Source organism: Miscanthus floridulus, chromosome 18 (genome assembly GCF_019320115.1).
Source record: "Miscanthus floridulus cultivar M001 chromosome 18, ASM1932011v1, whole genome shotgun sequence".
In the NCBI taxonomy this organism is placed as follows: Eukaryota; Viridiplantae; Streptophyta; class Magnoliopsida; order Poales; family Poaceae; genus Miscanthus; species Miscanthus floridulus.
Genome location: NC_089597.1, coordinates 1,958,519 through 1,984,430, shown reverse-complemented (window position 1 = coordinate 1,984,430; position 25,912 = coordinate 1,958,519). Strand labels below are relative to the sequence as shown.

The window sequence follows — 25,912 nt, the reverse complement described above, 5'->3', positions numbered from 1 at the left end:
TGACTGGCCCAGTGGGCACGGCGTCGCCTCACCACCACGGGATGCAGGTATGGCTCAATCACGACCATAGCCCCGTTCCTGGCCAATGGTACGTTACCCGCACCTAATCCTCCGCCGCCGCCGTTACAGTTCTCTTCTCCTCCTCCACCACCATATCCTCCCCCTCCGCCTCTGCTTCCGTACCCTCCCCAGCCTCCTCCACCACCGCCGAACCCATACCCATCACCATACTACCAGCCGTCTCTGTTTCCACCTCTGCAATATTCTCCCCATTCCAATCCCCAACTCATAGCTCCTCACCCCAATTCCCAGCAGCCTAATTACTTTCCCCATCAAGCCAATCCCAATTTAGGCCACCTCCCTAAGATGTTGTTTCCTCAATTCGATGGGGATAATCCTAAGTTGTGGCTATCCCGTGCTCGTTCCCACTTCGAAATATACTCGGTTCGTCCAGCGATCTGGGTTCGCGTGGCCACTCACCATTTCACCCATGCCACAGCTCGTTGGCTTCAGTCTATCAAGTCTGAAGTTCAGAACATATCCTGGGAATCATTCTCTAACCTCATCCATGAGCGCTTTAGCCGTGATCAGCACGAGCTGCTCTTACGCCAGCTTTTCCACATTAAACACACTTCCACCGTGTCTGATTATATCGAAAATTTCACTGATCTTTTTGAACAGCTCAAAGCCTACAATCCTCACCCTGATAAACTATACTTTACAACTCGCTTCGTTGATGGTTTACGTGAAGATATTCGCTCTGTTGTTATGGTTGCTCGACCCCAAAACCTTGATATTGCTTGTACTCTCGCCTTGTTACAAGAAGAGGTGTTGGACCAAGGTATCCGCAAGGAATTCAAATGCTCAGAAGCGTCCCCATTCGCTCGCACAACAACAATCAAGGGTGCTCTTCCCTTGCCTCTTCCACCCCGGCGTCCCCAAGCTGTGCAAGATCCGGTTCCTGAGAAGCGAGTTCCAACCAAGTCTACTTCCATCAACGACAAGCTATCCACCCTATGGAATTACCGGTGAGCACGTGGACTCTGTGTTCGCTGCTGCGACAAGTGGGCTATAGGCCATCGGTGTGCCCTAGTTCCACAAGTTCATGCTCTTCAAGAAGTCTGGGACCTGTGCTTCGAGGCATTCCAGGAAGCTGCCGATAGTCCAATCCAAGATGCTGATCAGCCTACTGATGTTCAGGCTTTCCTAATGCTATCCTCTGTTGCGGCCTCTGGTTCCACTGCTCCCAGAACAATGCAATTCAAGGGATCATTGCTTGGTCGTGACGTCGTCATTTTGGTGGATTCCGGAAGCAGCCATTCCTTCTTGAGTTCCTGCATTGTATCCAGTCTGCCCAATCTGAGTCCTCTTCCTAAACCAATGACAGTTAGAGTGGTTGATGGGGGCTCTCTTCTCTGCTCTGCCGAAGTCAACTGTGCTGAATGGTCAGTTCAAGGTTACACTTTCCACTCTACCCTGCGCATCCTGTAGTTGGGCTCTTATGACATGATTGTCGGTATGGATTAGTTAGAGGCCTTCTCGCCTATGAGGGTTGATTGGCAACATAAATGGATGGGCATTCCTTATGGCCAGCACCATGTCATCCTTCAGGGCCTGTTGTCATATTCTGATCAGCTTAGTATCATGCAGCTCTGTCACATTGCTGCTCCTGCTACTTCACCGGGCCCTCCTGAGCTTCCTCCAGTCATCCAGCATCTCATTGACGAATTTTCTGAACTATTCCAAGAACCATCTGATCTGCCACCTCGCCGCCAATGCGACCATCATATCCCATTGGTTCCCGGTGCTCCACCAGTGGCTCTCCGTCAGTACTGTTACAAGCCGACGCTCAAGGATGAGATTGAAAAACAAGTTTTTGAGATGCTACGGTCAGGCATGGTGTAACCAAGCTCGAATGCTTTCTCTTCCCCGATGCTCTTGGTCCGCAAGAAGGATGGTTCGTGGTGGTTCTGTGTTGACTACAGGATGCTCAACGCCTTGACCGTCAAGAGCAAATTTCCTATCCCAGTGGTGGATGAGCTGTTGGATGAGTTGGCCCACGCCCGCTGGTTTTCTTGCTTGGATCTCTGGCCTGGCTTTAATCAGATTCATCTGGCACCCGGTGAAGAACATAAAACAGCCTTCCAAACACATTGGGGTCAGTTTGAGTTTACCGTCATGGCCTTCGGATTGACCGGCGCACCAAATACCTTCCAAGGCGCCATGAATACCACTCTCTATCCTTTGTTGTGTAAGTGTGCTCTGGTTTTCTTCGACGACATTCTTGTGTACAGCTGTACTCTCGACGACCATATTCTGCACCTTCGCCAGGTTTTTACCCTGTTAGCAGGAGATCAATGGAAAGTTAAGATCTCCAAATGTCGTTTTGCACAACAGTCCATTTCATGCCTTGGACACATTGTCAGCCATAATGGTGTGTCCACAGACCCCAGCAAGATCGAGTCTGTCCAGCAGTGGCCTCCACCATAGAATATCAAAGAGCTTCACAGCTTCTTGGGGTTAGCCGGCTACTACCGTAAGTTTGTGCAGCACTTCGCTACATTGGCCAGACCTCTGACTAATCTGCTCAAGAAGGGATCTATATTCATTTGGACTCCATCTCACCAAGCTGCTATGGATGCTTTGAAGTCTGCCCTTGTTTGAACTCCGGTGCTCGCCCTGCCGGACTTTAGTAAGCCATTTCAGCTGCAGACTGATGCCAGCGACTTGGGGGTTGGAGCAGTCCTATTACAAGATGGCCACCCTCTTGCTTTTGTTAGCAAAGCACTTGGCCCCCGAACTAGAGCTCTGTCTACTTATGAAAAGGAGTTCCTGGCAATCATAGTGGCAGTTGAGCAGTGGCGTTCATATCTCCAGCACAACGAATTTACCATCTTTACTGACCAACGCAGCCTCATGCACTTCACTGATCAGCGCCTGCAGACCCAGTGGCAGCTCAAGATGCACACCAAACTGGCTGGTCTTCAGTACAGGGTAGTCTACAAGCCCGACAAGTCCAATTCTATAGCCGATGCCCTGTCTCGTCATCCAAACCCGCCATATCAACTACAAGCTCTATCCATTTCCAGTCTGACTTGGCTTGCAGATGTTACCGTAGGTTATGCATCTGACCCTGAGTCTTCCAAGTTGCTCCAGGAGCTGCCTGTCAACTCTCACAGCCATCCACCCTTCACCTTGCATCATGGAGTCATTCGCCACTCAGGCCGCATCTGGGTTGGCAACAACCAACAACTGCAGCAACAAATTATCTCAGCTCTTCATGACAGCGCGTTGGGAGGTCATTTCGGGTTTCCAGTCACTTACAGCCGCATTAAGAAGCTATTTTTCTAGCGCGGTATGAAGCAGTCCATTAAAACTTTTGTTGCTGCTTGCTCAGTTTGCCACCAGGCCAAACCAGATCGTGTCCGCTATCCGGGTCTTCTTTCTCCTCTTCCAGTTCCTGTCGAAGCCTGGCAAATGGTTTCCATGGACTTCATCGATGGCTTACCACCTTCTGGCCACGCTAACTGCATCATGGTGGTTGTGGATAAGCTAAGTAAATTCGCACATTTCATTCCATTACATCATCCTTATATAGCCCAAAGAGTAGCACAAGCCTTCCTCGACAACATCTTCAAAATTCATGGCTTCCCTACTCATATCATCTCCGATCGTGATCCCATCTTTACCAGCCAGTTTTGGCGCGAGCTCTTTCGTCTTGCCCAAGTCACTTTGGCTATGAGTTCAGCCTACCATCCTCAGTCTGACGGCCAGACCGAACATGTCAACCAATGCCTCGAAACTTACCTATGGTGCTTTATTCATTCATGCCCAAGACAGTGGTTGAAGTGGCTGCCACTTGCCGAGTACTGGTACAATACCAGTTCACACTTAGCTTTGGGAAAATCTCCATTTGAGGTACTGTTCGGTCGATCTCCTCGTCATTTTGGTATTACTGAACTTGCTGCTTCCCCTGTGCCGAACGTCACCTCCATGCTGGCGGAGCGCACCACCATGCTGGCCTCTATCCGTCAGCATCTACTTTGAGCCCAGCAGCGCATGAAGCACCAGGCGGATAAGAAGCGCTCCGAGCGTTCGTTCCAGGCTAGCGACTTCGTCTACCTCCGTCTGCAGCCTTACATGCAGTCGTCATTGGCGCCGCGCTCCCACCACAAGTTGTGCTTCAAGTACTTTGGTCCCTTCAAGGTACTGTCCAAGATCGGCGCAGTGGCGTACAAGCTAGAGCTACCACCGACGTCTTCAATACACTCGGTGTTCCACGTCTCGCTGTTGGAGCCGGCGTCGTCCGCTGTTCCGGGTGTCTCCTCCAGGCTCCCCGATATCGACAACAACATGCAAGTCCCGGAGCGCGTGCTGCAGTCCAAACTTCATCAACGTGGAACCCACTCCGTCAAGCAGTTGCTGATCAAGTGGTCTGGCCTCGACGATGACCTTGCTACATGGGAGGCCACCGACGCTGTCATGCAGCGCTTCCCTGGTGCTCCGGCATGGGGACATGCCGGCACTCAAGGGGGGAGGGATGTCAACAAACCTCACTCTAGGGACCCATCGGCGGCACCAAGGCCCAAGAGGAAGAAAGTCAGCAACGTCAAATTGGCTAGGCCGGAATGGGCTTGCGTATCTTGCAATGAGAAGCCTGAGTCGACCTAAAGACCACTCCGTCGGCCCACTGGCTTGAAGCCGAGAAGAGTGAATCGAAGCTTGTATATCTGTTCGGCAGGGAGAGGAAGAGGGCATGAAATGAGTTCTGTATTATCTTTGCTGTAGCGAACAAGTACTTCTTCCAATACACATCGTAGATTCTGTAAACTCATCCCTGAGTCCAGCCGCCTCCAATCGGCGAGTCTGACAACCGACCATCCCTTGGTCTCGGTACCTCGAAAAGCTTGACCCTTCGTTTTCGCGGAGCCTGGCTTGTACAAACGACATGACCAATCCGCTCACCACCACGCTGTTTGACCGCGGGTTGCCTGCCTCTTCGTCGCCTTTGTTGCCGACATGCCGTAGCCCTGGGGTTCACGCTCTGCCTCCCATCAACCGCTGCCTCGAGGTTCGCGCTCCACCTTTACGTCGCTTGTTGCCATCTATGGATCTGCGCTCGGCCTCCACCCTAGGGGCGGATCCAACGGTGGGGCGGGGGGCTCAAGCCCCCCTACCCATACTAGAATAGTGGAACTTCCTGTGAAGCCTCCATGAATTTTTAGGCAAAGTTCTATAGCGTAGGGGGGCTGAGACTTAAGATTGAGCAGCAGTGTTGTTCAGCCCCCTAAAATATTTCCTAGATCCGCCGCTGCTCCACCCTATAGGCCAACATCCCTGGATTCGTTCTGTGCCTCTACCCCGTCGGCCGCCGCCCAAGAGCTGTTCTCTACTTCCGCCCCGCCCGTCACCGCAGGATCCACGGTCCGCTTCCACCTCGCTGGGTGTCGGCCGCTTGTGGATCCGCGCTCCATCCCCACACCGTGCGGCCGTCGCCGGAGGCTGTGCTAGTGGTGAGTATCCACCTCATGCATGTCCGCCCCAAGAGCTCCGCTGCTGGGCTCGCACCTCCACCCGTCTATAGAGTCACCGACGCAGACGAGATCCACATTAATTATAGAGCTGATGGAAGAAGAAGAACACGAGCTGGAGAACAAAGGTAGGTCGTAAGGGAGAGGTGATTTTGGCTAAGATTCACCTTCACTAGGAAGAGGTGATCCTATCTAAGCTAGCTAGACTACCAAACACGATCTAGATAAGCCAGGCTTTAGGGTCTGTTCGTCTAGTAGCTACTAAATTTAGTAGCTTTTAGTCACTTTAGTAACTTTTTAACCAAACGCTATGACTAAAAGCTACTAAAAAAGCTTTAATCCTCTCTAATAACTCTAGAGTTACTAAAAGTGACTAAACCGTTTAGTAGCTACTAAAATTTAGTAGCTCGAACCAAACACCCCCTTACCAGTACAAGCAAACGAAACACATGCCTCTTGCATTACTCGAACCAGGGTTGGACTGCCGAGGCCTAGTTGGCTAGCTAGTCTAGTCTAGATCTAAAACGTGAACCAAACGGACCCTATATGCTGTGTACATGTCGCTAAACCAAGTTACCTTTGCCGGCTGTAATAAATAGATAAACTTTTTTTTATGACTTGGTTGGTTTAATTTACAGCGACAATGTATTCAGCTTCAAAAATATCATGTGAACGCCTTAGAACGAAGCCTCAGGTTTATGCATGGGAAACAAAGTGTGCCTAAAGTTAAACATGTATATCCTTTACAGATATAGTGTACCACATTTCTGTGTCCATACTGTCTCAATATTTTTTACATATATATATTAGGCTCCTATCCTAGGGTATATCTGACCTTTGCTCAATTGTATAATTAGATTTATTCAAGTAACAGATTACAATATTGCAGCAGTATATTTTCTTTTCTCAAATCTCCTTCATGGTATTAACCTTTTTGTTGATTTAATTCGGTTGGTTTGTTGGCCAAGGGCCTTTCACATGTTGCTTCCCTTTTTTTTACCAGAAAGTGTGCATCACTCATGATCTTCATCGTATTCTTCCAGGAAAAACTCAGGTGCTGATGAATTCATGTTATCTATTTTAGGAGATGGCAGAGGAGGCTGAGTCCTAATTTTTTATCATTTCTTTCAATGTTTGTAAGCACCCCAATTTTAGATATTAATAACTTCTACTATATGTTTACTGCCGTTTAACCTATTGTGTTATATACCCCTAAAATAGAACTTATGTCTTTCAATTGAGGAGTGAAACAGTTTGATGTTTTTCCTCCAAAGATCAGTTTCCTTTCTCTGTCATGTACACATGTTTGCTCGGTTACTCCTTAATGGTTCTTTCGACATTTTTTCTGACATTTTATTTGGTTCTAAACTCTCATGTTCCTAATTTTCCTCCACACCTTATTTTTGTCTTTATGCAAAGAACAATTCAACTGAAATCTATTTTATCTATACTACTATTTCAAAATATATCTATTTAGACTCAAAACTTCATCTACACTATGCCGTTGTTTCCTCAAAACAACACAATTTCTATTATTGCAACACAACAACACAATTTCTATTGTTGCAATTTCTTTTTTGTGTATTTGTGTTCTCAACGTTGGGACTACTCAATAGTAATAATAATACTCTAATCCATCCATGGATTGGGTAAATCCACCACTCAGCCACCGATGACCATCCATGGAATGCCGGAAAGCATTTGGATACTCGTGTGTTGTGAAGAATTGCATGCACGCTCGTGATATAAACAAATTGAGCTACAAATTTGAATTTAGTAGTCAGACCGTCAATAAAAAAAATCAAAGCCTATCGTCCATCTATAAAAAATCAAATAAATGTGCTAGAAAAAAAAATCAGTAGTAGGATTTAATAAACCTGCTATAAAATTTTAAAAAACACAAAAGCAGAATTTCACCTAGAAAATATAGAGATTTAATAAACCTGCTATTGAATTACAAAAAACACAAAAGCAGAATTTCACCTAAGAAAATAGTGATTTAATAAACCTGCTATAAAATTACAAAAAACTCAAAAGCAGAATCTCACCGAGAAAATAGAGAAACTAACATGCATGAGCATGGCTGAACATATTACAGGTACATGTAATATTTATAGAATTATAGGTTAACTAGAATCACTGATTCAGCACTGACCATCCAAGCACACACCAGGCGTGCACATATGCATGGTTTTTAAAGTCTGCCACAAAAGTATAATTTGAAGTCTACTAGGTGTTCTAGCTTTGAAGAATTTCTTTAACATGAAACATCCAAGCAAAAGACAGCTATGTATTTGGCAGCAACAGATAACTTTGGAGACAACTCCAACACTAACAACTCTCCCTCCTTCCATCAAAACCTTTTTCCCTGCATCATTTGAAACAAAAGTAAAAGACAAAAGATTATTTGACATTGAACTTCAAAGATATTTGAAAATAAAATGGTCTCTCTACACTTCCTCTTGCTTCTTTGTCTAGCTAGAAATTCACTGCTACATTTTTCAACCAAAGAGACATCTATTATGTTATGCAGATAGATAGATGCAAGAAGATTGTAAGTAATTGCAAAACTACAAACTGCAATCAGTCACGAAGACAAAGGATTGCAATAATTTACACTATCAGAATTTCTGTGCAGACTGTACAAGTTTCTGACTTTCTGTGCAGAATGTACAAGTTTCTAAGAACTGTTACTTGTTCTTAGAAAATTCATTGCCAAGTTCCAACAAATAAGCTTCACTCCAAGAGGATATGCATATTTGGAACTGTTTTAACATGTGTATAGCATTGCAGCAGACTGACTAGTACATCTGCAGATGAACAAAATTCATGCCTGATGCTCCACAAATAATAATTACAGGCTACAGAGTACACAAATGATACTACACAAACAATTCAACCTACGGGCTACCCACAAAAGTGATAATGCATCCATCAATTTCGCAAAACTAACTAATATATTCATCAGTTTTACAGAGGCAATAACAAGATGGAAGAGGAGCAGTACCAGATTACGCTGCTCTAATCTTCTTCCTTAACCACTTGAGTCGTGTAGAGTCTTTCGCGGTCATGAAAATGACCCTGTTTTGTGGATCTTTGAAGACATCAGAAGCCTCGACCTTCTCATCATCTGATAGATCTTCCATGTTGTCCACAACAGCAATGCACGCTTGGATGGGGAACTCATGCGCATTAGTTCTTGCCCTTTCTGCTGCACGGGTTCAGCCTCGGCTTCCTTCTCTTTCAGTTCCAGAAACCATCCCATCATCTCAACAACCTTCCCATCTTGTCGGCGTTTGAACCCTGCCCTTTCCGCTTTATCACTAGACACTGGATTTTTGTTTCTAGAAGTAGCAGGCCTTTTCTCTCTTTTGTTTAATGATGAACTAGTGGTTGGTTGGTCCACAATTCTGACCTCATCATCATCATCCATAGCATGTCCAGAAGGGTCAAAAGGGCCCTTTTCAGTTTCTTCCCCAATATAATTGGCTTGTGTCATGTCAGATTGAGAAGGTTGTGTGGTAGCATCTTGATAAGGATGTGTGACCGGAACTTGGAAAAAAGGATGTGTGATTGCACCTTCATAAGGTGTGTGACAGGAACTTTGGAAGAAGGTTGTGTGTGTGTGAGGTACCTTGAGAAGGCTGTGTGACAGGAATTTGGGAAGAAGGTTGTGTGATACCCCTTGATAAGGCTGTGTGACAGGAACTTGGGAAGGGGCTATGGAGGTAGAGTTTAAGGTTCCCTCAGCAGTTTGTCCTGCACCAAAAAATGAAGTAACTAATGATTAATTCAACTGAATGCGACATGTTTGATTGGAAGGAAGATAAAGCTTTAGCATTGATGACATACCATCATATAGCTCTCCAAAAGACTCAAACAATGGGAAAGATTTATTCCGAAATCTCTTGGCCTTAGGATGAGACAACAACAACAACAACAACAAACAACAACAAAGCCTTTAAGTCCCAAACAAGTTGGGGTAGGCTAGAGTTGAAACCCAACAGAAGCAATCAAGGTTCAGGCACGTGAATAGCTGTCTTCCAAGCACTCCTATCTAAGGCTAAGTCTTTGGGTATATTCCATCCTTTCAAGTCTCCTTTTATTGCCTCTACCCAAGTCAACTTCGGTCTTCCTCTGCCTCTCTTCACGTTACTATCCTGACTTAGTATTCCACTACGCACCGGTGCATCTGGAGGTCTCCGTTGCACATGTCCAAACCATCTCAACCGGTGTTGGACAAGCTTTTCTTCAATTGGCGCTACCCCTAATCTCTCACGTATATCATCGTTCCGAACTCGATCCCTTCTTATATGACCGCAAATCCAACGCAACATACGCATTTCCGCGACACTTAGCTGTTGAATATGTCGTCTTTTCGTAGGCCAACATTCTGCACCATACAACATAGCAGGTCTAATCGCCGTCCTATAAAACTTGCCTTTTAGCTTCTGTGGTACCCTTTTGTCACATAGGACACCAGACGCTTGCCGCCACTTCATCCACCCTGCTTTGATTCTATGGCTAACATCTTCATCAATATCCCCGTCCCTCTGTAGCATTGATCCTAAATATCGAAAAGTATCCTTCCTAGGCACTACTTGACCTTCCAAACTAACATCTTCCTCCTCCCGAGTAGTAGTGCCGAAGTCACATCTCATATACTCAGTTTTAGTTCTACTAAGTCTAAAACCTTTGGACTCCAAAGTCTCCCGCCATAACTCCAGTTTCTGATTCACTCCTGTCCGGCTTTCATCAACTAGCACTACATCGTCCGCGAAAAGCATACACCAAGGGATGTCCCCTTGTATGTCCCTTGTGACCTCATCCATCACTAAAGCAAACAAATAAGGGCTCAAAGCTGACCCTTGATGTAGTCCTATCCTAATCGGGAAGTCATCCGTGTCTCCATCACTTGTTCGAACTCTAGTCACAACATTGCTGTACATGTCCTTAATGAGCCCGACGTACTTCGTTGGGACTTTATGTTTGTCCAACGCCCACCACATAACATTCCTTGGTATTTTATCATAAGCCTTCTCCAAGTCAATAAAAACCATGTGTAGGTCCTTCTTCTTCTCCCTATACCGCTGCATAACTTGTCTTATTAAGAAAATGGCTTCCATGGTTGACCTTCCGGGCATGAAACCAAATTGGTTCATAGAGACCCGCGTTATTGCTCTCAAGCGATGCTTGATAACTCTCTCCCATAGCTTCATAGTATGGCTCATCAACTTAATTCCTCGGTAATTTGTACAACTTTGAATATCCCCTTTATTCTTGTAGATCGGTACCAATATACTTCTCCTCCACTCATCAGGCATCTTGTTCGATCGAAAAATATGGTTGAACAGCTTGGTTAACCATACTACAGCTATGTCCCCGAGGCATCTCCACACCTCGATTGGGATACCATCCGGTCCCATCGCCTTACCTCCTTTTTCATCCTTTTCAACGTCTCTCTGACCTCAGATTCTTGGATTCTCCGCACAAAACGCCTATTGGTGTCATCAAAAGAGTCATCCAACTGAAAGGTTGTGTCCATATTCTCACCATTGAACAATTTGTCAAAATACTCTTGCCATCGATGTCGGATCTCATCCTCCTTTACCAAGAGATGCTCCCTTTCATCCTTAATGCACTTAACTTGATTGAAGTCCCGTGTCTTTCTCTCACGAACCCTAGCCATCCTATAAATGTCCTTCTCTCCTTCCTTCGTACTCAAATGTTGGTAAAGATCCTCGTACGCTCTACCCTTTGCCACACTTACAGCTCGCTTTGCAGTCTTCTTTGCCACCTTATACTTATCTATGTTGTCCACACTCCTGTCATGGTACAAGCGTCTATAGCATTCTTTCTTCTCCTTAATAGCCCTTTGGACTTCCTCGTTCCACCACCAAGTATCTTTAGCCTCACGTCCCCTTCCTTTGGTTACTCCACACACCTCTGATGCTACCTTCCGAATGTTGGTTGCCATCTTGTCCCACATATTGTTTATGTCGTCTTCTTTCTTCCAAGAGCCCCCTTTGATAACCATTTCCCTAAATACCTCTGACGTCTCCCCTTTCAGTTTCCACCACTTTGTTCTTTCAATCTTAGCTTGTTTATCCCTACGGGCACGCATCTGAAAACGAAAATCTGCCACCAAAAGCTTATGTTGAGAAACAACACACTCCCCTGGTATCACCTTGCAATCCAAGCATGCTCGTTTGTCCTTTCTTCTTGCGAGGACAAAGTCAATCTGACTACAGTGTTGTCCGCTACTGAAGGTCACTAGATGAGATTCTCTCTTTCTAAAAAAAGTGTTGGCTATCATCAGGTCAAAAGCTACCGCGAAGTCTAGAGCTTCCTCCCCCTCCTGATTCCTACTACCATACCCAAAACCTCCATGAACTGCCTCGAAACCTGCGCTTGTAGTACCTACATACTCATTAAGATCTCCTCCTATAAAAAGCTTCTCACTACTAGGTATAGCTCTAACCAGGCCATCTAAGTCTTCCCAGAACTGTCTCTTAGCACTCTCGTCGAGGCCTACTTGGGGGGCATACGCACTAATTACGTTCAAGACCATATCACCAACGACAAGCTTGACTAAGATAATCCTATCTCCTTGCCTTCTCACTCCCACCACACCATTCTTGAGGCTCTTATCAATCAAAACTCCTACTCCATTTCTATTCGCGACTGTCCCTGTATACCAAAGCTTGAAACCTGTATTGTCCACCTCCTTCGCCTTCTGACCCTTCCATTTAGTCTCTTGAACGCATAATATATTTACATGCCTCCTAGTCGCGGTATCAACTAATTCTCTTAACTTACCTGTAAGTGACCCTACATTCCAACTACCTAAACGGATCCTAGTTGGTTCGACTAGCTTCCTTACCCTTCGCACCCGTCGACTCTGATGCGAAGACCCTTGCTCATTTTTCACTACACCCGGGCGCCGATGTAGCGCGCCACTAAGGAAGCGACGACCCGATCCTTGGTTACTTGACACCATGCCCAGATCACGACACGGCGCGTCACGGGGGTGACGACCCGGCCCTTGCCCATTTAACACCATACCAGGGTTCCGATATGGCGCGTCGCTAAGAGGGTTACGCCCCAACGATTTTCTTTCGGGTTTCATCTCCATTTAAGTGGCTAAGTTTTTACATTGGCTCGCCACGCCTAACACAGCCATCCTCCTTTACCAGGGCTTGGGACCTGCTATGCTGGGACACCAAAAGCGCCCCACCTTAGGATGAGACTATTGAATACAATAATGAAAAGTAGTTAGCAATAGAGGTTAAACCAACAATACATTTAAGAATTTAACAAGAATTAATAGTTGTAATTGACAAGAAATCTCACAGTAATAATGTTGTTCAAACAGCTTCATCTCCCTCAATCCTGCACAGCTTTTCATTCCAATGTGCACCACTTTGTTTTCTTGCTTCTTTTAGAACTCTGTATTCCCTCTTTAACTCTCTGTCTTTGTCTTGGATTTGAACCTTTGTAAAATTGACATACGGGAACTTCTCATGGAATAATTTGACAATTTTGTTCCATGCTTCTATGGACCATCCATTCTGTCCCCTATAACATTCATTGTTGTGCTCATAAAGAAGGTCAATCAAAGCCTTTTCAAGTCCCACATTCCAACACGCTCTAGAATGATTAACTGTCACAAAAAATGTAGCAATTAGAATGGAATTTTTGCTGCAACAAGCCTACTTGCATCTACTATTCAATTAGAAGCAAGAAAGCAACAACGGCCTGTACAGCCGTTGAAAAATGGAAGTTCAGCAGGCCCTAAAGCAGCAACAGCCAGTATAGCAGCAACAGCAGCCAGTACAACCTACTGAACTGAACAAGTAATAACAGGACATACCTTTAGGTGATGGTTTTCTCTTTTGTGTGCTTGAAATCTTTGGAGAAGGCTTTCTTTGGACTGCTACAGCTTTCATCAAATTGATCCTCGGAGACCCCCTTCCAAACATTATTACTGTAAATGCAAGAATCTGATATTTAGCGCATTATTACTGTAATAAAAAAACAGGTTGTTGCAAATAGAAGAACCTGACAGGGAATAAAAGTAAAAAAACACAAAAGCAAATTAATTCAAAACTAGTTAAGACTCACATTAGGACGTGTTATGATTGTAGTCATTCCATATATTTAGTGCTATCATATCTCTAACTGTGTTCCCATCCTCTATTTGGCTGCTAAGAGACATCACATCATTATTGTAGTGGTTGTCACCTCCAGGGAGATCAACAAAATGTTCTGGACATATATGCTTGTTTGGCGATTCAACCAACCCTCATCCCCATTTTGCATCCGTGTAAGATTGTGGAGCAACACTGCTGCAGCTGGTATCTTCGCTTGGTTTTCAATGGGAAACGCAACGAGACAATTCCTTTCATGTACTCCTAGAAGCTCTCTAACCATTTCTTCACCAGACTGACTTGAAGTATGCCTTGCTCTTTTCTCTCTCCCTCATTACTAGTTAGAAGATATAGGGCAGGCAAAAAGAACAACATAATCTCCTCATCCTCCTCTTCTTTTCTCTTCCTAATTATCAAATCCATTATCTTCTAACTAGAAGGAAAACTGAATCTAAGATGGCTGCAGCTAGCCAAAAAGCAAAAAAAAAAGGTTTCAGAAGATAACTAGCTACAGCCCAGAGGTACAAGGAAAAAACCACATTGTTAACAATGATATTGCATTAACAGAGCATGCAGATTGAGTATACATTATGAAAGCACATGACACTCAATAACAGAGCATAATAACAAAGAAATACGACTATTTATTACGCGATCATCAATCAGACAAAGCCTAGTATCTAAACTTAGTGCTCCAACATGACAGCAACACTACATAAACAATAGACCATCAACTTCAGAAACTGTCCACCACAGTTTAACCCATTAGATGGTAAACCACATATGCAATATGCACATATAAATGGCACTGTCCATGGCAGTTTAACCATCCTTCATCAAAAAGGAAATCCATCAACTATATTAAGGTCGGATGCGCATAGGAAATAAACAAGGTAGATACACAAGTTTAGAAAATTAAAGGAGCATAAGCTTTGAAAATTAAGGATAGCCTCAAGCTAGCCTCTGCAAGCTCTCCCCCTACCCCTGCACGCCACTGCATAGGAGGCAACAAGATGCTCTCCCTGCCATCTGGGTCTCTCATCTCATGATGGTTTTCCTAAAACAACTAGGGGCTGGGGCTGGCTGAGACTGAGACCTCTGTTCCTGAGGCGGAGAGAGGCCAAGAGCAAGCTGCCCCTAAACTGTAGATGCAACAGCTCATGTGAAGCACGAGAGAAGGAAGAAAGTTTCTGCAGCTTCTTCCCCTTGTTTGCCTCTCCCCCCACTTGACCCTCACCCAGCATGCATGCACGCCACAGCACAGCTTCCATCACCAATCACCATGCATGGAGGAATGTAAGGCATGCAGGATAGGATGATAGCAAATTTACAGAGATAAATAATGACTGGCCAGGGCAGAGTCATCCATCCATCTAGCAGCCTCCAGGGAGGTGAAAAAGAAACTACTACACCACACACACTACCATGCCATTGGCCATTCCCATGCATGCTGCTCTCATGAATAGAAGATTCTCCTCTCCCACACCAGTGCAGTGCTGGGAGAAATGGATTGATAAATGTAGTAGATAATAGATGTGTCACAGCTGGATTGATAAATGCTGTTCCTTTCTGGCATACTGGGCAGGATTGCTTAAGGAAGACCTAAAAGAGCAGATGATCCAGGGAGCTGAGGTGATGAAGACAGCGGCCCTCTTCTTTCACTCTCAAGATCTGAAGGCGTGCTCGCAGGAGGAGCGTCAGCTGGTGCCGTTCGCTGGCTAAAGATAGAGATCAGCAGTCTGTTTTTGCTTTTTGGGCATGGTGCCCTGTAATGGAACACACTTGGTTGCGTTGGTCGGGCTGGGTAGACGTTATCTTCAGTGCGTCTGTAGTATTAGCGCGTTCATGCATGTGTTCCCTGTGTGATCATGTGTGTGAAGGTTATCTGATCTTGTTGTCGATGGTAGCTGGTTTCGAACTGCTGAACTTTGTAATTTCATTGCCTTGGTAATGAAATTCGGTTTTACCGTTGTGGAAAACAAAAATATATATGTCACAACTAAATCACAATTAACTATGAATGCAGAAAGAAAACTTGCAAAGAAATTAATGATTGGATCTTGCCTTGTATTCAAAGGTTCTTGTAAAAAAATCAGATAATAACATGCCAAGCAAGAGATTTGGTCTGTAACTACAACCAAATATATTTGCAATTGAGTATACATTATGACAGTTGACAGCACATAATACATCTGCCTTGAGCCCTTGATTATGGATACATATACTTCCGACCCAAGAACTCACTACAAATCAGCCTCACATTGTGCACCGCACATCAAGCAAGAATGACAAAGTCTTCCGCTATTCATTAATTTCACAGAGCAGTAACAAGATGGAAAATGAGCAGTACTCCTACCAAACAACAAACAATTCAGTCCACAGCATCCATCAGTCACTAATAATAATAATAAAAAAGGAATACGCAAGATTTGAACCTGGTACTTAGTCAGGTGGCAGAGGAGGGCACAATTCAGTCTTCTTGGGCGCGAAGGTTGAGGAGGAGGAGCTTCTCCTTATGGTACACCACCCACTGATCTTGGATATCCTAGCAGATCTAGCATAGGAGCGAGGCTTTCAACAAAGGAGAAGATCAAGAGGAGGGGTGGAAGGTGGAGGAGGAGAGATGCACCTGGAGGAACTCGAGGTGACCGAGGCGGGCGTGGGAGCAGCAGCCGCCGCCGGCGTCGAACCCTAGCAACAAAACAATGGATGAGGAGGAGAAAGGGAAGGGAAAGGAGATGAGGTCGAGGAGGAGATGGAGGAGGGGAGCTGCCACCTTGATACACCGAGGAGCTGTCGGGGTGACGCCGGCGAGAAGGTGGCGATGCGAGGGGGACAAAAGGGATTTTTAACTTTTTGCCATCCGCACGCGCCCAGCCTGCACGCGCCGAGGCCGCCCAGGCTGCCGCGCGCCAAGGCTGCACGCGCCTAGGCCGCCCACGGCGCTGCGCGCCATGCCAGGGTCGGCGGTCTCCTTCAACCTCTCCCACCGCCACAACTCGTAGACACGGCCGTGCTGCCGGGCGCCGCCGCCAGAAACCGCAGCTGGTGCCCGGCGCTGGCGGGACTCCGCGCGCTGCACAACGCGTTCGTCGCCAATGCCGTGCTCGACTCCGGCGTCGTCAGGCCCGCGTGCACACTGGCCTCCCACACGCCACCGCACCCTTCATCCACATCTGAGCTAGCTCTGGAGCTTCGCGGGCGTGCCGGTGATGGTGGCCGCCGACGCCGGAGCTTCGCGGCCCCCGCGTCTTCCTCGCCTACAGTCCGCCGTGCCGCCCTCCAGCACCGCCCGACGCGTAGGCCTCCCGCACCACCCGACGCGCAGCCCGTCGTGCTGGGTTGAAGAGAACCTGACTTGTCTTGTGGGGCGCGTGCGGATGGCAATAAGTAACGCGTGCTCGCCTTCTAGGCCTCGTTTAGATCGTGAAAAAAAGTGAACCCGATGAATAGTACCACTTTCGTCTTATTTGATAAATATTGTCCAATCGTGGACCAACTAGGCTCAAAAGATTCATCTCGTGATTTCCAACTAAACTGTGTAATTAGTTATTTTTTTTACCTACATTTAATACTCCATGCAAGCAGCTAAAAATTGATGTGATGGAGAGAGAGTGAAAAAATTTGGAATTTGGAATGCATCTAAACGAGGTCGAAGATGAACCTGACTTGTGAGGTACATGTCAGCGAGCGGACGAATAGAAGCAGCGGTGGTTTTAAAAAGTGCTGTCACGCTGGCTGTGTGGCGTGCCACACCAACACGAAAATAACAAATACATAGAAGTCTTAGGCCTTGTTTAGATTACTTTAAAGTTTCAAGTTTTTTCACTCTCTCTCTATTACATCAATTTTTGGACGCATGCATGGAGCATTAAATGTAGGTAAAAAAAGTAACTAATTACACAGTTTGGTTGTAAATCACGAGACGAATCTTTTGAGCCTAATTAGTCCATGATCAGACAAAGTTTGTCAAATACAAACGAAACGTGCTACAGTGTTCAGATTGTAAAAATTTGCAATCTAAACACGGCCTTACTATTTTATGTGACAAATATACAGTTGGCTGTGAGGAGTGCCATCCAATGGCAAAAACTTAAAAATCCCGCCCGTTCCACGCCACTGGTGGAGATTTTTCTCTCACCCGTCGGTCAGGGTGGATCAGGCCGTGATCCACTTCCACACGTGACGTGCCAAATGCGAAATTGGACCTAGCATGGGTTCGCATCCCTGCCTGGGCTGCATTCCACGTGCAGCGTGTTTTTGGGCCTGATACACTCTAATACATGGGTAGCTAAGGCTGTCCCCAACGTCCCAGGCTGGACAACAGCCCCAACCTCCACGTCGAAGCCTTTGCTCCATGTCACCTCAAACAGCAGCCCCGTAGGGCGTCAGATGTTCCTGCAGAAGAACCGTGTGCTCCATCTGACAAAAACCAGAGCATGTGCTTGAGCGAGCGTTGTGGAGAGCAGAAGGATGAGGGAAAGCTGCAGAATGGACAGTGGTGGGGATAGAAAAAGTGCCGGCTGCACTGGGAGATTGATAGCTCGCGGTATGGGTGTTTGGATCTGGGACTAAAGTTTAGTCCGTGTCACATCGGATGTTCTGATGCTAATTAGAAGGATTAAACATGAGTTAATTAAAAAACTAATTACACAGATGAAGACTAATTTACGAGACGAATCTATTAAGCCTAATTAACCAGTCACTAGCACATATTTACTGTAGCATCACATTGTCAAATCATGGACTAATTAGGCTTAAAAATTCGTCTCGTAAATTAGTCGCAATCTGTATAATTAGTTATTTTTTTGTCTATATTTAATACTCTATGCATGTGTCCAAACATTTGATGGGACAGGGACTAAAATCCGGTCCAAGGAACCAAACACCCCCTCAGTTTCGTCTACATGGAGTTCGAGGCATATGATTCCTGCTGCCCGTGTTGAGCCTGCCCTAAACGAGGTCCATCGCGAGACCCAGGTCCTCCCCTACCGCCCACCCCACCCTTAGTTGGCGTCGGAGACGGAGAACTCGCTGGCGGTTACGGTTCTGGCATCTCCCGCTCTCACGCTCTCCCTCTCTTCTCTCCTAACTTCGGCGGGCTTACAAGTGAGTTTGGGGGGAGCCAAGTCGGCCAGGCGGTGGGGACGGCGGGAGGGCAGCGTTAGGGTTCTAGTGTCGGTGGAGGCTGCCGGGCTAGGTTGGAGTGGGAGCGGTCATGGCCATGGTGGAGCTCCGGCGAGAGAGGGAGGAGAAGGAGGAGGTCGCCGCGGGTGATAGGGTCACACCGGAGCTCCACTCATAGTCTCTAATGCGCACGTGAGCCCGCCTCATCTTTCGTCGCCGCCGCCGCTACCACTCATCCACGATTTGTCCATCACGGGCGCGCTCCATGCGCTCACCAAGGGAGATGGGATACTTGATTCATTCGTTGTCGCTGTCACCACTTGCCGCCCCCGCCGCGAGGATACCTACCCACAGGATATCTTTTTCTGTGATTTTTGCAGGTATTTTTGGGGATTTTTTTTCTTCGGGTTAGACTGCGTGGTGGGAAAATTTGTGTGAGGACTTTTGGTGCTAGGACATTTGTGAGCAAGGAGGTTAACAACAAAGGTCACCATAGCAGTATCCAGCTCAACGCAGTTACATATTTTCATCGAAATATCTTTCTAGCAGACGAGGACATTAAGGCATCTTGCTGAACTCCAAGTAAAAGATCTGTAAATCCTCCTTGGATGTATGCAAATATGATAGAAGATTGCGTGGGCATAGAATTTGTAATGTCAAATTGATGACTTACGATTAAATGATTCTGATTAGCACTTCCGTCTCTATTTTCTATAGCCTTACTTGTATCTCCTGTTTTGTACCTGCAGTGCATCATTATAACTATTATCCGAGGAATTCACTTTTGCTGCGGTCATCACCATCTTGAACATCAACAATAGCAGCACCATCGAAGGCAGCGTTTGCTTCCATGGTTCCTGCGTGCATGGATGCCGATCTGCTTGTCCTGTTATAGATTTTATTTGTCACGCTACACGTGATTGTGGCGGCCGTCCCGAAATCCAATGCCCGCGATCGTTCACTGGGAACGAATCCAGCAAATCATCAGCTAGTCCCACAAGTTTTCTTATTTAAAAAAAATAATTTCCACAACTTTCTATTTTTAGAAAGTAAAAATAATTTCTGCAACTTTCTATTTTTAGAAAGTAAAAATAATTTCTGCAACTTTCTATTTTTAGAAAGTAACTAAGTTATTATACATATATGTTAGAGCATTTTCAAGAGTACCATATATTCCTTTCCCATCCTTGTTTTTTGAAAGAAAAAAAAAACCTCGTCTCCAAGAGTATCTCATATCCCTTCCCTATCTTTGGATACTTGGCAAATCGGCCTCCGTCGTGCGTAAAAATACGCCCACCGTAGAGCTACGCCGTCTCTTCCTCCCCACGACAATTTGCCGCGTGGCCTCTCCTTCGCGCCGTAGCGCGTTCACGTCGTCGTACAGCTACAGCGCATCCGGCCTCTCGGTGTGGCGCCGCCGCCTTCGGCGTCCATGTCGTACACGACGGAGCACTCCTCGGGCGAGCCCCAACACTAGTCGTCGGACATCATCAGCTCCGACGCCGTGGCGCCGCCATCATCGCGGGCGCGAGGAGCAGCGGCAGCAGCAGCAGCAGCGTGTGACGTGCCGAAGCCATGGTGGACCCGGGGCTTTGAGACGTACGCGCGAGGTGGCGGCCGGCACAGTGGAGCTGGCAGTGGGGCCGCGTCAAGTGAAACTATCTTCGTCCATGCTCCTCTACGGCCAATTCCAAGAATACTTGCTGCCAAAGGCTACGAGAGGGAGTTGAAGGCTCTAGGGGGCGCCTGCTTGGCTGGCAAAGCCTAGCACTATCGACTAGGAGAGGGACCTGTAGGCTGGAGGGGTCGGGTCCCTGGCTGATGCCGGTTGGGAACCATAGGCAACGGACACGTACGACGTGCAAACGGCGGCGGCACGAAGGGGTTCGCGGTGCCGCCAAACAGATCGCGCGAAAAAAGAAGTCGCCAAAAAAATCATCGTGGATCCACAGTTTTGATATTTTAGAAGTCAAATATGTGGTACTCTCGGAGGTGGTCTTTTTTTTCCTCCTCGTACTACTTTGGGAGTTGGCAAAAAAAACATGGATGTGAAACAAAATTTGGGGTACTCTTGGAAATGCTCTAATGTGACATAACTTATTTCTATAACTTATAGTGACAACTTAGACAAATATAACATTTTGCAAAACAAAAGTTGTCACCATATAACTTATAATATATAACTTATACCATATAACTTATCACTTATGCCAAAATTCAAAAAGGTTACGAAACACAGTTTTTTTTCTTTCCCTTTTTTCTCTTTTTAATTTTTATATCAGTCTATCAAATTTCCTTTTATGCATGCTAAACAACATACGGAGTATCTGCTAATATGTTATGATATTCATTTGTTCATCTAAGTTGTATAGAATAACTTATGTACACAGTTGCGTTTGATAACTTTTTTTAGATATGTTCTGTTTTTATAACTTTTTGTGTTTCTAAGTTTCGATTAAGTTATAGGTGATAAGTTATATGTTATAAATTAGTTTGCTACACGAAAAAAAAATTCTTCGAAACATATGCAAATGGTATGTAGTTTTGTTCGTCTTGTAGCGCAGAATACACCGGTGCAGATAAAATTGAAAATGGATACACCGTTTAGAAATTATAATATTTTGGAATAAATGTTTTGTGTGGACCCCAACACACAGCTGAAATTGAGTGGACGTATGCAGCAGTTCGCTCAACCGAGCATGGGAAAAGAAAACGAGCACACGTGTCACTACCTAATTAGGGTGCTACACGGAAATTATTATTTCTAAAAAGGAAGGTGCGGCGTGTAGGAACATTGTTCGCTCGTTTCCGGCGGATGAGCGTTCGCCATTATCCACCGTCGCGGCCGTCTCCTTGAACTCCGGCCCTTTTCCATCCTATCGAGCTGCGGTTTCGTATCTATATACGGAGCCGTATATCGTTAGTGCGGGAGACCGAGCCACATGTCCACGTGTCGCCGATGGGCGTCCGCACGGTGCAGCGTAGCATCCGTACCTAACACCCACGTGTCGGGCTCCGCACGTGGCCGCGCCGCCACAACCACAACGCTGCACGCGCGTCGCGGCCCAACCGCCGGCTAACCGTCGATTTCACCGCGCGACTGGCAGCTGCCAGCTGCGCACGCGTGGTTCGTCGCGCGGACTACAAAAACGTCCGCGCGTCGCCGCAACTGAAGCCGCATATCCAGCGGCATCTCATCGCATTGCGCGCGTAGCCGACGCCAGCCTCGCCGAAGCACGACACGACGATGGCGCCCGTCGCGTCCTCCCCGCCGCCGCACGTGGTCGTGGTCGCCTTCCCCTTCAGCTCCCACGCGGCGGTGCTGCTCTCCTTCGCGCGCGCCGTGGCCACCGCCGCCGCGCCGTTCGGGGCCACGCTCTCGTTCCTCTCCACCGCGTCCTCCCTCGCGCAGCTGCGCAAGGCCAGCGGCAGCGGCGGCTCCGCCTGGCACGGGCTCCCGGGGAACCTGCGCTTCGTCGAGGTCCCGGACGGCGCGCCCGCGGCGGCCGAGGGAACCGTGCCGGTGCCGCGGCAGATGCAGCTGTTCATGGCGGCCGCGGAGGCCGGCGGGGTGAAGGCCGGGCTGGAGGCGGCCCGCGACGCGGCGGGCGGCGCCAGGGTGAGCTGCGTGGTGGGCGACGCGTTCGTGTGGCCGGCGGCGGACGCGGCCGCCGCGGCTGGGGTCCCGTGGGTGCCCGTGTGGACGGCCGCGTCGTGCGCGCTCCTGGCGCACCTCCGCACCGACGCGCTCCGGGAGGACGTCGGCGATCAGGGTGCGTTGGATTCTCCTATTCTCTAGCGTTCGCTGTGATGGATATTGGGAAAAAAAGGAAAAAGTTTATTTTTGGCATCCAACTATGGCTGTAGTTTTTTTTCTAGACCTCTAACTCGAAAATCAGACACGCGTAGTCCCTTAACTCTGAAAACCGTTTAAAATTGACCCTCGCGTCCATTCGACCGCGGTTTCGGCCCAGTCAACCCACCACGATGCGCGGGGCCGACGGTGATGACTGGACCGTCCACGGAGAGCGGAAGGGAGAGCACCGGGAGCGTGGAGGTTGTGGTGGGGTGAGCGCACAAGGCCCTGCGCCATTTACAGAGGGAGAGAGAGGGGACTGAGCGGTGGGGAGAGCTCGGCCATCCGCCGTCAATAGCGAGCGGTGGGGTGCGCGGGGCCGACGGTGCGCCAGAGGAGCCGTTGCGCCGTCGCGTAGGAGGCCCACCACACGGCACTGGAGGGCGCGTAGGTTAGCACAGAGACACCGAGGCCGCGGTATAGGCCGCGCATGTTGTCCACGAGTAGGATCTTTCGGCTGACGACGTCGACCGAGGTCCACACCACCTGCGCGCCTACGGCAGCAGAGGTGGCCGGTTCCGCGACGCCGAGGCGGAGAGCAACGGAGCACACGGCCCTCTTGGTGTGCCCGTACGTGAGCAAGGAATGGCGGAGTGCCCCTCCTCTCTTGGCCTCCACCTCGGGCAGTCGCCGCCGCCCTCAGTTTGCTGTCGTGGCCAGCCCCGCAGCAGAGCTCTGCCTCGGCTCGTCGGAGACCGCCACCGACCTCCTGCCAGCCTGAATCGGCTGAGCACTGCTAGACCCGAAGGCCACCTTGGTCCACGGCCCTTCGAAGAAGCCACCGGAGCCGCGCTCGCCGTAGCCGTCGTAGAACGGGCTAGCCACTGCTCGCCATCGCACTGGAGTCGAGCACCGAGGAGGCCGCTCACCCGACCCCACTCTGCTTTGCTGAGCTGCACGGGCCACAAAGCCCTACGCGACGAGGATGCAGGAACGCCGTGCCCGCTCGTAGCTGCCCTCGCCTGCCGCGTCGCCGCGACTGAAGCCGCCGTCGCGCCGAGACGGACGCCGCCTTGGGCCGTTGCGAGCCGAGCGCCGTTGCCGCCCAGCTCACGGCGGAGCCTGCTCCGCCGAGGCCCAGGACCGTCGCCGGCGCCCCAGTGCCCTCTGCCCCTCCGCTCCGCCCTGCTCTCTCTCTCTCTCTCTCTCCTTCCCTCTCTGCTCTCGCTCGTTGACCGCGCAAGAGTCGCAAAGGGACGAGGACTAGGCTGAAACCGCGGTCGTGGCGGGTTGACTGGGCTGAAAACACGGTCGAATGGGCACGAGGGTCAATTTTAAACGGTTTTGAGAGTTAAGGGACTGCGCGTGTCTGGTTTTCAAGTTAGAGGGCTAGAAAAAAAACTGCAGCCATACTTAGAGGGCTAAAAATAGACTTTTTCCTTGAAAAAAAGGTCTTCATAACTAGAGAAAAAAGGAAAAAGTCTGATCTTTTTGAATCTTGATGATTGGCTTGCTTTTGCGTTACCACCATTCACAGCCGCGAACAGGGCGGACGAGCTGCTGATCTCCCACCCGGGCCTCGCCAGGTACCGCGTCCGTGACCTCCCCGACGGCGTGGTCTCCGGGGACTTCAACTACGTCGTCAGCCTCCTCCTCCACCGCATGGGGCAGCGCCTTCCGCGCGCCGCCGCCGCCGTCGCGCTCAACACCTTCCCGGGCCTGGACCCCCCCGACGTCACCGCGGCGCTCGCGGAGATCCTGCCGAACTGCCTCCCGTTCGGGCCCTACCACCTGCTCGTCCCCAAGGACGACGCTGACACCGCCGCACCGGCCGACCCGCACGGCTGCCTCGCCTGGCTGGACCGCCACCCCGCGCGCGGCGTCGCGTACGTGAGCTTCGGCACGGTGGCGTCCCCGCGGCCCGACGAGCTCCGCGAGCTGGCGGCCGGGCTGGAGGCCTCGGGCACGCCGTTCCTGTGGTCGCTGCGCGAGGACTCGTGGCCGCTCCTCCCGCCGGGCTTCCTGGACCGCACCGCAGGCGCCGGGTCCGGGCTCGTGGTGCCCTGGGCGCCGCAGGTGCCCGTGCTGCGCCACCCTTCCGTGGGCGCGTTCGTGACGCACGCCGGGTGGGCGTCGGTGCTGGAGGGCGTGTCCAGCGGCGTGCCCATGGCGTGCCGCCCCTTCTTCGGGGACCAGCGGATGAACGCGCGGTCCGTGGCGCACTTGTGGGGGTTCGGCGCCGCGTTCGAGGCGGGCATGACGCGCGCCGGGGTGGCCGCGGCCGTGGAGGAGCTGCTGCGCGGGGAGGAAGGCGCGCGGATGAGTTCCAGGGCGCAGGAGCTGCAGGCCGCGGTGGCCGAGGCGTTCGGGTCCGGCGGCGCGTGCAGGAAGAACTTCGACAAGTTCGTCCAGATAGTTTGTCGTCCGTGAAAGTCGTCTTGCTGTTAGTGTTAGATACCCCTGCCCGTTCGTTCAGAGCTTCCGGTGTTTTGCAGTACTCTCTCCGTCCTGCAAAACCTGCAATTTTAGCACGATATCATATTTTTAGTATCTTATCAATTATAGATAAAAAAAATATCTATATTTATGATATCAAATAAATATTATTAAATTAATTACGAATATTTTTATAATAAATTGATTTGGAGCCATAAATATAAATACTATTTACTAGAAACTTGGTGAATCGTGAACTACTTTTTGTGATACGTAACTCATGGTTGCATGTTTTGTTGGACAGAGGAGTATTTACCGACAGCCGAATGGAGTACTTGCATTTTCCTATGGAGTACTTGCATTTTCCTTGCGAAATGAACATTTGAATGTGATGACATTTGTTTCACTGTTTGTTGGGGCTTCTGCCGGCAGTGGCCGTCCCCATCATTCACTGGGCGAGCGATGGCAGAGGAGCTGGTCTGATTTCTGCGGTTGCTGCTTTGGATCGGTTCGGTAAGGATCAGCATCAGTTGTTGATCCTTCAGTTGTCACTATCCGTCAGTCGGGGTCCGTTTCTGATTACATCCCGCGTTTCTTGGGGCTAGCCGGCCAGTGGATGAGCTGATGCGTATGGTCGCAACACAGATCTCTCTGCTACGCCATGCGCTTTGTGGATGGACTACGGGATGATATTGAAGTTTCTGTGCACTTGCATGGTCCTACGTCGCTCGATTCTGCTTGTGTTCTTGCATTGTTACAGGAGGAATTTGCGGGACGCTGGTCGGAAAGACTTCCGCAAGCCGGGCGAAGAGCATAAAACAGCAGCATTCCACACTTATATCGGGCATTACAAGTTTCGTGTCATGGCTTTT

At 48.7% G+C, this 25,912-nt stretch overlaps 3 protein-coding genes and 1 pseudogene across 3 annotated transcripts; 2 read left to right on the top strand and 2 right to left on the bottom strand.

Annotated features, from left to right (window-relative positions):
- The first annotated feature begins 4,059 nt into the window (after positions 1 to 4,059).
- LOC136521257 (uncharacterized) lies at positions 4,060 to 4,671 on the top strand. The gene has a single exon (XM_066514958.1). It carries the CDS (start codon positions 4,060 to 4,062, stop codon positions 4,669 to 4,671), a length of 612 nt encoding a protein of 203 aa, XP_066371055.1.
- A 2,967-nt stretch (positions 4,672 to 7,638) lies between these two features.
- On the bottom strand, positions 7,639 to 9,372 carry LOC136521256 (uncharacterized; annotated as a pseudogene).
- An 86-nt stretch (positions 9,373 to 9,458) lies between these two features.
- Positions 9,459 to 17,020, bottom strand: LOC136521580 (uncharacterized). The gene is made up of 5 exons (XM_066515326.1): positions 16,458 to 17,020; positions 16,311 to 16,372; positions 16,117 to 16,235; positions 13,405 to 13,518; positions 9,459 to 13,194 (listed from the first exon to the last, which is right to left on the bottom strand). Exon 5 carries the CDS (start codon positions 12,664 to 12,666, stop codon positions 10,906 to 10,908), a length of 1,761 nt encoding a protein of 586 aa, XP_066371423.1. The 5' UTR covers positions 12,667 to 13,194; positions 13,405 to 13,518; positions 16,117 to 16,235; positions 16,311 to 16,372; positions 16,458 to 17,020; the 3' UTR covers positions 9,459 to 10,905.
- Positions 17,021 to 21,975: 4,955 nt separating this feature from the next.
- On the top strand, positions 21,976 to 25,349 carry LOC136522986 (anthocyanidin 3-O-glucosyltransferase-like). The gene is made up of 2 exons (XM_066516770.1): positions 21,976 to 22,581; positions 24,142 to 25,349. The coding sequence occupies exons 1-2, from the start codon at positions 22,056 to 22,058 to the stop codon at positions 25,032 to 25,034; spliced, it is 1,419 nt and encodes a 472-aa protein (XP_066372867.1). The 5' UTR covers positions 21,976 to 22,055; the 3' UTR covers positions 25,035 to 25,349.
- The last annotated feature ends 563 nt before the right edge of the window (positions 25,350 to 25,912 follow it).

What these genes read in the sequence shown, in the direction of transcription:
- LOC136521257 (XM_066514958.1), top strand. Translation starts at nt 4,060, where the DNA reads ATGAAGCACCAGGCGGATAAGAAGCGCTCCGAGCGTTCGTTCCAGGCT.
- LOC136521580 (XM_066515326.1), bottom strand. Translation starts at nt 12,666, where the DNA reads ATGGAGATGAAACCCGAAAGAAAATCGTTGGGGCGTAACCCTCTTAGC.
- LOC136522986 (XM_066516770.1), top strand. Translation starts at nt 22,056, where the DNA reads ATGGCGCCCGTCGCGTCCTCCCCGCCGCCGCACGTGGTCGTGGTCGCC. An exon ending in GGAGGACGTCGGCGATCAGG is followed by an intron (nt 22,582 to 24,141) that starts GTGCGTTGGATT and finishes CACCATTCACAG; the next exon opens with CCGCGAACAGGGCGGACGAG.